The sequence below is a fragment of the Bos taurus genome, chromosome 23 (genome assembly GCF_002263795.3).
Source record: "Bos taurus isolate L1 Dominette 01449 registration number 42190680 breed Hereford chromosome 23, ARS-UCD2.0, whole genome shotgun sequence".
In the NCBI taxonomy this organism is placed as follows: Eukaryota; Metazoa; Chordata; class Mammalia; order Artiodactyla; family Bovidae; genus Bos; species Bos taurus.
Window position 1 is genome coordinate 27,546,310 of NC_037350.1, and position 11,819 is coordinate 27,558,128.

Genomic DNA, 11,819 nt, shown 5'->3' on the forward strand with positions numbered 1-11,819 from the left:
CCTGAGCCAGGCCTGAGTCACGGTGCTCACTCGCTCCCTCCTCCTCCCGCCTCTTCATTCACCTCCGCACTGCGGCCAAGGGAGGCCCGCCCTGGTGCTGGCTGCTGCTTGTGGCCCTGGGCAGGCATGAGAAGAGGGGCTAGGGGTTGCCTGTCTTGCCCCCACCCTGCCGGGGCCTCCCTCCCCCTCCACTGAGTCAGGCCTTAGGTTAATTATAACTCTGACCTAAGTGCCCTGTGACGCCCGGCCCCGCGATCCTGCCCGGAGACCCAGCAACCAGGTAGGGGAGAGGCCTAGAGAGGGGACTTCCAATCCCTGGGGGTGCGTCCGCTTCGGGGAGGGGAGGGGCGTCCTGGGGGAGGAGCCTCAGACCCCGCCCCAGCAGGTGTAAGTTCCTATTGGTCTGATAGGCCCTCAGGTTTGCTGAATGATTGAAGGGGGAGGGCGGGGAAGCCAGTCCGAGGAGATAAAGGGCCAAAGCAGGTGCCCATGGAGACAGACAAAGCCAGCCCTGCCCCAAGTTTCTGCTGCTTCCTTTCCTCTCTCGAGTGCCTTCTGTCCCCTAGGTCCATGTCTTAGCTATGCTCCCCGCGGACGTGCCCCTATGCCACCTGGGCCCCTCAGTGCTGCTGCTGCTGCAGCTGCTGCTGCCTTCTGCATCTGCCTTCTTCCCCAACATCTGGAGCCTCCTGGCTGCCCCCGGCTCCATCACCCACCAGGACCTGACCGAGGAGGCGGCGCTCAACGTCACCCTGCACCTCTTCCTAGAGCAGCCGCCCCCAGGTCGGCCCCCCCTTCGCCTTGAGGACTTCCTGGTGAGCGTCCCTGGGTCCCGTCACATCCTGGCCAGATTCCCCCATTCCGAGGACCTCTGCTACTTGAGGGTCCTGCTTGCCAAGAGAAGGGACCCCCACACACATTCCCTCCTGTCCTCCAGGCAGCAACAGTGCACAGGAGTCCTAGTCTTACAGTCAGGAGTCCCCCTCCCTACAGACGTCCGGGACTGCCCTTCCCTGGTAGGGCCCAGCACCCTCAGCTCCTTTCACATCCAGCCTTGAGCGCTAGAGCCGAGCCAGCGTGGGCAATGGTCCCAACCTAGGGGCTTCCCTGGAACCCCTGCCCCTCCCACTTTCCCAGGGCCGCACCCTCCTTGCCGACGACCTCTTTGCCGCCTACTTTGGACCTGGGTCTCCTTCCCGACGGTTCCGAGCAGCCTTAGGAGAGGTGTCTCGTGCCAATGCCGCCCAAGACTTCCTGCCAACTTCCAAGAATGACCCTGACCTGCACTTTGATGCCGAGCGGCTGGGCCAGGGCCGTACACGCCTGGTGGAGGCTCTACGGGAGACTGTGGCGGCGGCCAAAGCCCTTGACTATACCCTGGCTCGCCAGCGCCTGGGGGCTGCGCTTCACGCCCTGCAGGTGAGAACAGAGTTGGGGATCGTCATCAGAGGGGTCTTTGCTTCCAGTCTTCTGGACTCCGGGATGGTGCTTTCTTAGTCATGCCTCCGCCCAACTCTAGAAGGGGCTGGGGCCCAGCTTGCCAAGGCCCTGGGGCTATTCCCTAGTCCCCACCAGTCCAAATTGGCAGCTTCCTGTGGGAACAGCCAGGACACCTTTGTGGCTGGAGTGAAGCAAGTGAGAGGAGGGTGCTGAGGTCCAGAGGTGGGCCGTGCAGGCCACTGAAGGGCCTTAGGTTGGGCTCTGAGTGAGATGGGAAGAAACAGTGGGAGGCTCCCACTTCACCAGAGCTCTATTCCGGGCAAGGGAGAGAGCACTGGAGGGCAGGTAGGGTGCCTGGAGGAGCAGCCATGCGGGAGGAGGTGTTCAGGCTGGGGAACTGGAAGGAGGGGCAGTTAGGGCTGGAGACCGCAAGAGCAGTCAGCTAGTGCTTCTTCCCCGTCTTTCTCCTGGGACCAGGATTTCTACAGTCACAGCAACTGGGTGGAACTGGGGAGGCAGCAGCCACACCCTCACCTCCTCTGGCCGAGGCAGGAGCTCCGGAGCCTGGCACAAGGTACAGCTGTGCCCCTGCTGGTAAGGGGGAAGCCCACAGAGCCACCTCCTCTAAGCCCATCCAGCCACTGGGTCACATCCTGAGGTCAACTAGGAGGTGACATGGCTTCAAATCTGAGACAGCCTGTGAGGTCCCTCAGTTCAACCAAAGGCCAGTCAATTAGCTGGCTTCCCCAAGATCACGCAGGGGAGGACAGAGCCAGGACCACTCTGCAGACTGCAGGGAGTTCTCGTTCATGAGGTTTCCTCCCTGCACTGGATCGCAGGGGACTCTTTCTCTCAGTCCCCCCCTTCCAACTGAACTGTGACCCAGAAGCTGCCTTCTGTTTATTACAAGTACACTTCCTGTCCACAGCTCATGGAGGGTACACTCCCCGTAGGACTGGTCTGCATGATTTTCTAGACATTCTCAGTCTCAAATATCGAGTCTCATTGCCAGCCATGAACTCCAGGGTTTAGTTCAGAAAGCCTTGAAAGGTACCCATAAAGGGTACCTGTGGGCCTTCACCTTGTTCCAGGTGGGAGGAAAAGCTGAAGAAGTTTGGGTGGACTGGGATAAACATCAGGGGCAGCAGAATCATGGGTGCTGGACCCTGTGCTCTCTTCCCAGCGGGCGATCCTACCTGCTCTGACTGTGAGGAGTTGAGCTGCCCTGGGAACTTGCTGGGCTTCACACTCCTCACTTCTGGCTACTTTGGAACTCGTCCCTCCAAACCTCCAGGTACCAGATGGGAAGACCCCAAGAGTAAGGGGAGAAGTCCCTTCCTCTCCCCTGACCCTCTCCCTAAGGACCTCAGTCCTGTAGGCCCTTGTCCTAAAATCCTGTGGTATCATTTCTTGGAAGGAAAGGATGCTGGGAAGGGGGTGGGTGGCTGGCTGAAGGCCCACTGAGGTGGCCATGGTTGTTGGAGTGCAGGGGGGACAGCGTCTTACAGAGATGATAAGACATCAATGCCGAGGGAGCTTCTGGGGACCGACTTGAGGGATCAGGGGATCTACTATGTGCTGTGGTGACCAACCATTCCAGATTTACTCCAGATTTGCCCTCTGCAAAATGTCCTAATTTTCAGCTGATCCTTTCCTGAGGAGTGAGAGGGTTAGGCCAAGTCAGAAAGTGCTTCATTTTATTAGAAGGCAGTGGGTTTTTTACCTTCACCCTACAGATCTGTTTCCCCAACCCAGGGAAATGTAGCCACGGGGGCCACTTTGACCAGAGCAGCTCCCAGCCGCCACGGGGAGGCATCAACAAGGATAGCACATCCCCAGGCTTCTCCCCCCACCACATGCTGCACCTCCAGGCTGCAAAACTGGCTCTTCTGGCCTCCATCCAGGCCTTCAACCTCTTACGAAGCCGCCTGGGAGACAGGGGTTTCTCCAGGTAAGTGGCCTCCTGCAGCTGGGCTCCTTAATAGGTAGGTGCTCTGGAACTGAGAAACCAGGGGCTGGGGACGAGTATGCAGACCGTGCACCGTATCTCTGGCCTGCTTCTCAGGCTGCTGGACATCACCCCAGCCTCCAGCCTGAGCTTCGTCCTGGATACCACAGGCAGTATGGGCGAGGAGATCAATGCTGCCAAGATCCAGGCCCGTCACATTGTGGAGCAGCGACGGGGCACCCCCATGGAGCCCACTCAGTATGTCCTGGTGCCGTTCCATGATCCAGGTAACTATGGTCTGGCCAGGAGAGTGGAGGCAAGTCCAGGGCAAGAGGTAATGTCACTGGTAGGGAAGTGGGCCTCATGGCTTCACTTCCATAATAGAATGGAGGCACTTCCTAGGATCCTTGTCCTTTATTGGCACCTCTATGCATATAGCATAGAAGGCAATGGCACCCCACTCCAGTACTCTTGCCTGGAAAATCCCATGGATGGAGGAGCCGGTAGGCTGCAGTCCATGGGGTCGTGAAGAGTTGGACATGACTGAGCGACTTCACTTTCACTTTTTACTTTCATGCATTGGAGAAGGAAATGGCAACCCACTCCATTGTTCTTGCCTGGAGAATGCCAGGGACAGGGAAGCCTGGCGGGCTGCCATCTATGGGGTCGCACAGAGTTGGACATGACTGAAGCAACTTAGCAGCAGCAGCAGCTGTGCATATAGGGAACTGTCAGCCACTTCTTCCACTGTTTCCAATATGACAGCACTTGCCATAGGAGTTTAATCATGACAGGTGCTTAGGCAGGCAGCCTCTGAGTTGTTAGGCGTCCATCCTAATAAGTCATTTTCAATTCTCTCCATTTCCTGTGACAGAGATTGGGATGAAGATGGGGAACTTGGTGTGTCCAGGCCTCTGTGAAATATCTGAGACAGCTACTTAAATCATATTCCTTCCTCCACTGACTTAGAAGTCAGATTATCTGACCTGGGTTGACCAATCTTACTGTGTGTCCTTAGCCTGTTTGTTTAACCTCTCCTTCCTCAACATCATCATTCATAAAATGGGTCAGTACTCATCCTGACTATCTCCCAAGGTTGAAATGATCATCAAATAAAATTTGGATTGAAACTTCCCTAAGGAGCGGGTTTGAGTCTGATATAAATCTCATGGTGACTGACATTCAACAGGAGCTTATCACATATTTGATAAGGGTATGAGTAAATGAATAATTAAGAATTTAGCACTTATTATGTGTCAAAACCCTGTTCTGAAATTTACAAAATCAACTCAGTCATCTCAATAGGCTTCTCTGAGGTAAGCACTATTATTTCTCTGGCTTTTCTGTGAGGAAATGGAGGACCCAGGTTTTTTTTTTTTGTAATTGATAAGTATAGTTGATTTACAGTGTTTCAGATATACAGCAAAGTGATTCAGTTATATATGTCATTTTTAGGTTCCTTCCCATTATAAGTTATTACAAGATATTGAATCTAGTTCCCTGTGCTATACAGTAGTCCTTGTTGGTTATCTATTTTATATATAGTTGTGTGTATCTGTTAATCCCAAACTCCTAATTTATCCCTCCCTTTCCCTTTGTTAATCATAAATATGTTTTTTATGTCCTTGAATCTATTTCTGTTTTGTAAATAAGTTCATTTGTATCATTTTTTTAGGTTCCACGTACAAGTGGAATATCACAATGATATTTGACTTATTTCACTTAGTATGATAATCTCTAGTTCCATCCGTGTTGCTTCACCAGTTGTTTTTATATTTAAACATATACCCCAAAAGGGCCCACTCAAGACCACAGGAAGTACCACCATTTTGTGAGGAAATGAGGTCCACTTTCCCACCAGAGGAACCTACACCCTGCCTTGTCCTATCCTGTCAGTATAAATATAAAGAATATTGTTATCTCAATACGAGTTCAACTGAGGAACACAGTGGGGCCTCTTGACTGGGGAGATGGCCCTTGACTGGGGAGATGGCCGCAAGAGAGGAGCCTTCTCCTCAGTCTCTAAATCTCATTCCCCAGGGTTTGGCCCTGTCTTTACAACAAGTGACCCTGACAGCTTCTGGCAACAGCTCAATGAGATGCATGCCTTGGGAGGTGGTGATGAGCCAGAGATGTGCCTGTCAGCCCTGGAGGTTTGCTCTCCCCCCCTCCCCCGTCCTTTCCCTCCCCCTCCCCGCTCTCCAGGCCTTACCATCAAGGGAGCTAGAGCTTCCCTGGGACCCACCCTCCATCCCATCTTCAGAACCTGGTCTCACTCGTTTCATTCCAGATTTCAGGGCCATACTGCCTTCTACTCTGCCTTCCCTTGCTCTGCCCATTCCCCTACTGCCACCATTTTAAAAACATTTATTTATTTTTCATTGAAGGCTGCCATTTTTTACCACCAGTTTTTTCTCTCCCTGCCAGCTGGCTCTGCTGCACACACCTCCACTCTCAGACATTTTTGTCTTCACTGATGCCTCCCCTAAGGACGCCTTTCTCACCAACCGGGTGGAATCTCTGACGCAGGAACGGCGTTGCAGAGTGAGCATAACTGGTGGGAGACTCATCCCTAGGTACCCAGGGATGTGGGTTTCCAGGATGTGTCCTGGGGTTTCCAGGGCAACTCTCATTACAAGGGTGACACTCACACCAGGGTGGTTAAACCAGCCTTGGCTTGGAGGGGAGAGAAGTGCCTCATGAGTGTAACATCTCCAAACCCCTTTAACAATACTAGAATGGGAGGCCCTACCCTTAATGCTGTAGCAGCCAGAGGGTAGACAGAATTTATCACCAATGGTCAGCTCTGTACAGAGCTTGAGCACAGGAGATCCTTGGTTACAATGGTACATAGCAAGTAGAAACCTCAAGTACTGGCCTCTCTTCCGGACACAGGTTACATTCCTGGTAACTGAGGACCCATCTAGGGCTCAGGGCCGGGCCCGGCGTGAGGTCTTGTCCCCTCTGCGTTTTGAGCCATATGAGGCAGTGGCCCTGGCCTCAGGAGGAGAAGTGATTTTCACCGAAGACCAGTACATTCAGGATGTGGCGGCCATTGTTGGGGACAGTATAGCTGACCTTGTGAGTATGTGTGGAGGCTCAGCTGAGAACTGAGGGGACGGGCGACACCGCATTTCTCTTTCTCGTTAAGAATGGTTCTCTTTGCTGAGTTGCCAATCCAGGCAGAAGGGTGGGAAGGAAGTTTCTCTCCCTCTGAGATCCACGGCTACCCTCTTCTATCCTGCTCCTTCCATATTAGTACTACCTCCCCACCCAGTCTTGACCTCCAGTATTCTGTCCTCACGGCTCCTCTAGCAAGTCCTGCCATCTCTTATGGGGGGGGGGGGGCAGAAGGTGGTTGCCTCATCCTTAATCCCTTGCCTCCAACTTTGTCATTGACCATAGCTCCACCCCTGCTCCTCCTCTCTCACTGGGATCCCTTCTCCACGTGTTCCTTCGTTTCTTTCTGTCTCTACCTTTCTCTCTCCTGCCTTTGTTCCCACCTCATCCCATAGTCTTATCTTCTCCCCCATTTTTCGGTCCTGCCCCCTCAAGGTGACCCTTCCCCTGGAGCCCCGTGTTGTGGTGGCTGAGAGGCCACTTGTGTTCAGAGTGGATGGACTGCTCCAGAAGGTCACAGTCCGGATCCACGGGGAGGTCAGCAGTTTCTGGATCAGAAACCCTGCAGGTACTTCCCTGTGTGTGTCTCAAGGCAGTGGGAAGAATAAGAGGCCGAATAAGGAGGGGTAATGTATGAAAAGAAAGGAATTCTCCTGTGCCAATCTCTCATCACCCATACCCACCTAGGGGTCTCCCAGGGCCAGGAGGAAGGTGAGGGGCCTCTAGGTCACACTCACCGCTTTGGGCGGTTCTGGATGGTGAGAGTGAATGACCCTCCACAGTCAGGAACCTGGGAGATCCAAGTCACAGCCAAGGGTACCCCCCGGGTGAGAGTGCAAGGTAAGAAGGATGATATTCCTGGGAAAGGGATGGGGAGACCAGAGAGCAATATCAGTCACATTCATCGCGGGAGGGTCTCTGACTGCCTTCAACCTCCTTCAGCCCAGACCTCCCTGGACTTCCTCTTCCACTTTGGGATCCCCATGGAGGATGGACCCCACCCTGGGCTCTACCCCCTGACTCAACCAGTTGCAGGTACATCTAGCCCCACCCCTAACTTGTGTGTATATATATAATTTTTTATTGAGTTACAACATTTAACAAGGTGCACTAAACTTAAGTGTACAGGCTAGGTGGATTTTATATATTAATAACCATCACTCAGCTCAAGCTATGGAACATTTCCAGCATCCCAGAACTTGCTGCTGGCCCTGCCCATCAGTACCCACTAGAGGTAACCCCATTGCCCCATCCACATGGCCCAGAGCTAACCACTATTCAAAGCCGTTCATGTTTTTCTCCCTGTCTCACGCCCATCTCTGTTCTCCCCTCCTCCCCTCTATCCAGGTCTCCAGACCCAGCTGCTGGTAGAAGTGACAGGGCTGGGCTCCAGAGGAGGCCCTGGAGGCCCTCTGCCGCACTTCTCCCATGTGGTCCTCCGAGGGGTCCCGCAGGGTGCTGAACTGGGCCAGGTGCCTCTGGAGCCCAGGGGACCCCCAGAACGAGGTCTCCTTGCTGCCTCGCTGCCGCCCACCCTTCTGTCCACCTCGGGACCCTTCTCCCTGGAGCTGGTTGGCCAGGACGGAGTGGGACGGGGCCTGCACCGGGTGGCCCCCCAGCCCTGTGCTGTAGTTCCGGTCCTGCTGGAGGTGAGAGGCTGCGGAAGGTGTGGCTGGGGCTGGAGGGAACTCGGCCTGCTCCTCCCCTGACCAGCCCTCCTCCGCAGCTCAGCGGTCCCCGGGGTTTCCTGGCACCAGGCACCACGGCCCCGCTTAGCCTCCGCATCGCCAGCTTTTCTGGCCCTCAGGATCTCCATCTTAGAACGTCTGCCAAACCCAGTTTCGCCCTCACCTCCAACCTCTCCAGGTGAAGTCCCTGAAACCTCCTGCTCCCTTCTGGTCCCATCTTTCTGTGCCTGGGCATGGGATCTGGTAGGTGCTCCTCTGGCCCTTTGGGATGGGAGCTCAGATTCCTCGCTCCCCTCCCCACCTCCCCTTGGCTCCCAGCTATTCAGAGCCTGTGGCTGAAGCCAGATGGTGGCATCCACTCCCCAGGGTTCACCTGGAACAGAACGAGTCCGCCTGGGGGCGCCTGTGGCTGGAGGTACCAGACACAGCCGCCTCCGACTCTGTGGTGATGGTGACGGTGACTGCAAAGAATGGAGAAGCCAGCACGATGCCCCCGACCCATGCCTTCCTCCGGCTCCTGGTGCAGGCCCCCGCCCCGCAGGTGAGTGCCCCCACTTTCCATTGCAGGAGAGGCAGGGTAAGGGGAGAGTGGTGCGGGATTAATCTGGGGGCAACCACCCTGACAGTCTCTAATTCTCCCCAGGACCAGCTCCCTGCTCCCGCCTACTCGACTGACCCGGTCCTCAACACCTCACGCCCTGCCTTCCATTTTTTCACCTCAGTCACTCAGGGTGGGGCTGGGGGCGGGCTGGTGGGCAACCCCTGGTGGACCACATTTGGGGTGATGCTGCTTCTGCTCGGCCTGGGCCCCTGGTGATGCAGCAGCCCCTGGAGGGAAGGGTCTCCAGCGCTGTGCACCATCTTGCCCACTGATGAGAAGACAGGAGGGGCCTCTACCTCTCCAGGTGGGATACAAGTTTTCCTTCTCATCCACTTGCCTTTTTTTCCAAGACTGGGATAGAGGGCAATGAATTTCCCACAATGCACTTTCCCTAACCCTTGTGGGGGTAGGGGAGAAAAAAACAGATTCATTTTTGGAGAAAGTTGCTTTCTCTTTCTCTGCAGCATCTTTACTCCACTACTTATTCATGCTCTCTCCCAAGCGCAGGTGGAAGGGAAGATATCTGGGACAGTAACTAAGACTGGAAGTGGGGAGGTGGGTTCCCCACCTCCTACCCAAAGTGTTATTTATAGAATTGCCTTTATTGACATTCTGGAGATGCTCCTATTTTATTTTTGAAATTCTGGAGAGGCTTCTATTTTATTTTTGTATTTAAAATTGAAGGACAATGCCAATAAACATGTCTTCTCCCCAGAGAGATTTCAGAGAAAGATCACTTATGTACATTGTATCAGAAAGAGTAGGGGGGTTCTCAGGTGGGTGCTAGTGGTAAAGAACCAATGCAGGAGACGTAAGAAGCATGGGTTCTATCCCGAGTCAGGAAGATTCCCTGGAGAAGGGCATGGCAACCCACGCAGGTATTCTTGCCTGGAGAATCCCATGAACAGAGGAGCCTGGTGGGCTTGCAAAGGGTCAGACATGACTGAAGCAACTGAGCATGCATGCATAGGAAGAGTGAGAGCATGAAATAGCAAAAAAGATAAAATGGAAGTTTTCAGGAGCAGAGAAAAAACTTTACACCGGTATATTTGGATTTCAGTTGACCTGCCACCCAGAGCGATTTAGTTGTTGAGTCAGAATAAGGAGGCTAGGGGTTCTCTCAGTCTCATCAGCATGACTGAGGGGACCACAGGAACCTTTAGACACGGGTAGGGCCCCTCCGTCCATGGGGGCAGCCTGGCTGAGCCATCTCCCCTGTTGGCTGAATGCCTCCTTTCTGCTGCCTTGACATCTCCTGGAGAAGAGGAGAGAGACAGTCTGGACATCTGTGTTCCTCACCCCCACAGCCGGCTGGCCAGGGCTCCTGCCCCACCCCCACCCACCTGTTGCCGCCACATGTCCTGTTTCCTTGGCCTTCCCTTCCAGTCCTGGGTGGTGCAGGAACTAGCTTTGTTTGGGGGATGTGGGAAGAACTGGGGGGAAATGCGATGTTTTGTTAGACCAGTGCTGACCCCAAGTCCCTTCTTCATCCCCATTTCCCAAAAGTCTAAACTAATATTCATTTTGATATTTGGCAAAACTAATACAATTATGTAAAGTTTAAAAATAAAATAAAATTAGAAAAAAAAAAAAAAAACAACAATAAACTCACCTTCCCCTGAAGCAGATTCTGCAAGCAGATGTTCACTCTCTGAATCTGGGCTAACTGGGGGCCACGGGGCTCTGAGTGTAAATCTGTTAGAAAATTCTAGAGGAGGAATTGGAGGCAGACAACATAGTGAAACTTGAGCTCCATCTGCCACTCTTCTCCTGCCACTGCAGGCCATTCCTCTCCTCCATCCAGGCCCCTCAGTCCAGTTCCCTGCCAGGCAGGTGGGCAATTCCAGTATTCTCTGCTTCATCTCTGTAACAGTCCAGTTCTTCAGCCCCTCAAACGCCATAGTCCCCACTTCTCTATTCTTTATGGATCCTCCCTGCCCATCCCAGCTCATTCGAACAATCCAGGCCACTCCCCCAGCTCCACAGAGAGATTCAAATTGTGTCCCTCTGAATAGAATGCCAACCAGCCTTCTCTAGGCCCAACTATGAACACCGACCTAACACTTGGGGGCATCCTGTCGTTACAATGCTGCTTCCCATTCTTGATCCCTGTCCATTAACTCTTGCCTTTCCGGGATGGTGTCAGGCTGTGTCCACCCACCCCTGTAACCCCTGCCCCCCCACCCCTTGGGTCAGCCCCATACCTCACCAAGGGCCCCCACGTGCAGCTGCTGTTGCTGAGCCTCCCTCAGACGGCCCTGATACCAGGCCTGGCTATGCTCCAGCAGCTCCAGCCCCTGCCAAAGGGCGTCCTGCTCCCGCTCCAGTGCCTGCATCCTCTGCAGCTGAAAAGGCAAGGAGCAAAGGCTGACTCACTCTATAGCAGGGTGATGGGCCATGCTTGGCTTCACTGTCTGGTCACTGACTGTGAGTCCAAACTGGCTACTGGGGACCTGCAGGGCGAGTGAAAGCAGGGGGCTGGAGCTGTGCGTCCTCAAAATTGACGGGGACTGTAGGAGACTAATCTAGGGAGATGGGCTTCCCCAGGATTTCCTGTGGGACTGATACTCACCCAGAGGAAGAAGCTCCGGGCCCCTGGGTCTTGGCGGCTTGTCTCCAGTGGCAGCAACAGAACCGTGTAGGGGGCTTGCACCAGGGGCCACCCACCGGGACCCTGGCTCCCCATGGCTCTGAGGTGGGAAGGGTGGAGCCACGCCCACTGGTGCAGGGCTGGGCCCTCCCTTTCCCCCAGCCTTGTACTGGTCCTGCCTAGTCTTTCAGCCTCTTAGAGCCCTTCCAGCTGGGTCTGTCTGAGGCCAGGGTGTTCCTACTTTGAAGGAAAAGAACATCTTGGGCTTCTGTCTTTTTCCTCATCTGTTTTCGTAGGGCCTGATGCAGTGGCTGATTCTCATAAAGTCCCCCTGGTAGAGCCCGAGGCCTCCCTCCAGCAGTGATACTGTATTTACGATGTGGCAAGGCAGGTTCCTCTGTAGACTTCTGCTTCCTGTTTCATCTCTTTCCT

General features: G+C 54.2%; 2 protein-coding genes across 8 annotated transcripts; one reads left to right on the plus strand and one right to left on the minus strand.

Moving 5' to 3' along the window:
* Positions 1-56: 56 nt before the first annotated feature.
* VWA7 (von Willebrand factor A domain containing 7) lies at positions 57-9,515 on the plus strand. Of its 6 annotated transcripts, none has more exons than XM_059880246.1 (17): positions 57-280; positions 567-815; positions 1,138-1,419; positions 1,918-2,014; positions 2,624-2,734; positions 3,196-3,391; positions 3,506-3,675; positions 5,429-5,541; positions 5,816-5,932; positions 6,284-6,469; positions 6,944-7,076; positions 7,196-7,543; positions 7,674-7,742; positions 7,856-8,157; positions 8,235-8,374; positions 8,563-8,737; positions 8,840-9,515. In XM_059880246.1, the coding sequence occupies exons 2-17, from the start codon at positions 582-584 to the stop codon at positions 9,011-9,013; spliced, it is 2,847 nt and encodes a 948-aa protein (XP_059736229.1). In that variant the 5' UTR covers positions 57-280; positions 567-581; the 3' UTR covers positions 9,014-9,515.
* SAPCD1 (suppressor APC domain containing 1) lies at positions 9,425-11,760 on the minus strand. 2 transcript variants are annotated; one of them, NM_001082467.1, is made up of 5 exons: positions 11,370-11,739; positions 11,002-11,142; positions 10,410-10,505; positions 10,141-10,230; positions 9,425-10,052 (listed from the first exon to the last, which is right to left on the minus strand). In NM_001082467.1, exons 1-5 carry the CDS (start codon positions 11,481-11,483, stop codon positions 9,957-9,959), a joined length of 537 nt encoding a protein of 178 aa, NP_001075936.1. In that variant the 5' UTR covers positions 11,484-11,739; the 3' UTR covers positions 9,425-9,956. The 2 variants fall into 2 exon arrangements, with proteins under 2 accessions (NP_001075936.1, XP_024839530.1); XM_024983762.2 differs by lacking the exon at positions 10,141-10,230 and having other exon boundaries at positions 9,826-10,052; positions 11,370-11,760.
* Positions 11,761-11,819: the final 59 nt, after the last annotated feature.

Coding starts and splice junctions, on each gene's coding strand:
- VWA7 (XM_059880246.1), top strand. CDS start 582: ATGCTCCCCGCGGACGTGCCCCTATGCCACCTGGGCCCCTCAGTGCTG. Junction 1,420..1,917: donor CTGCGCTTCACGCCCTGCAG/GTGAGAACAGAG, acceptor TCCTGGGACCAG/GATTTCTACAGTCACAGCAA. Junction 2,735..3,195: donor TCGTCCCTCCAAACCTCCAG/GTACCAGATGGG, acceptor TCCCCAACCCAG/GGAAATGTAGCCACGGGGGC.
- SAPCD1 (NM_001082467.1), bottom strand. CDS start 11,483: ATGGGGAGCCAGGGTCCCGGTGGGTGGCCCCTGGTGCAAGCCCCCTAC. Junction 10,231..10,409: donor AGAATCTGCTTCAGGGGAAG/GTGAGTTTATTG, acceptor ATTTCCCCCCAG/TTCTTCCCACATCCCCCAAA. Junction 10,053..10,140: donor AGGACATGTGGCGGCAACAG/GTGGGTGGGGGT, acceptor CCTCTTCTCCAG/GAGATGTCAAGGCAGCAGAA.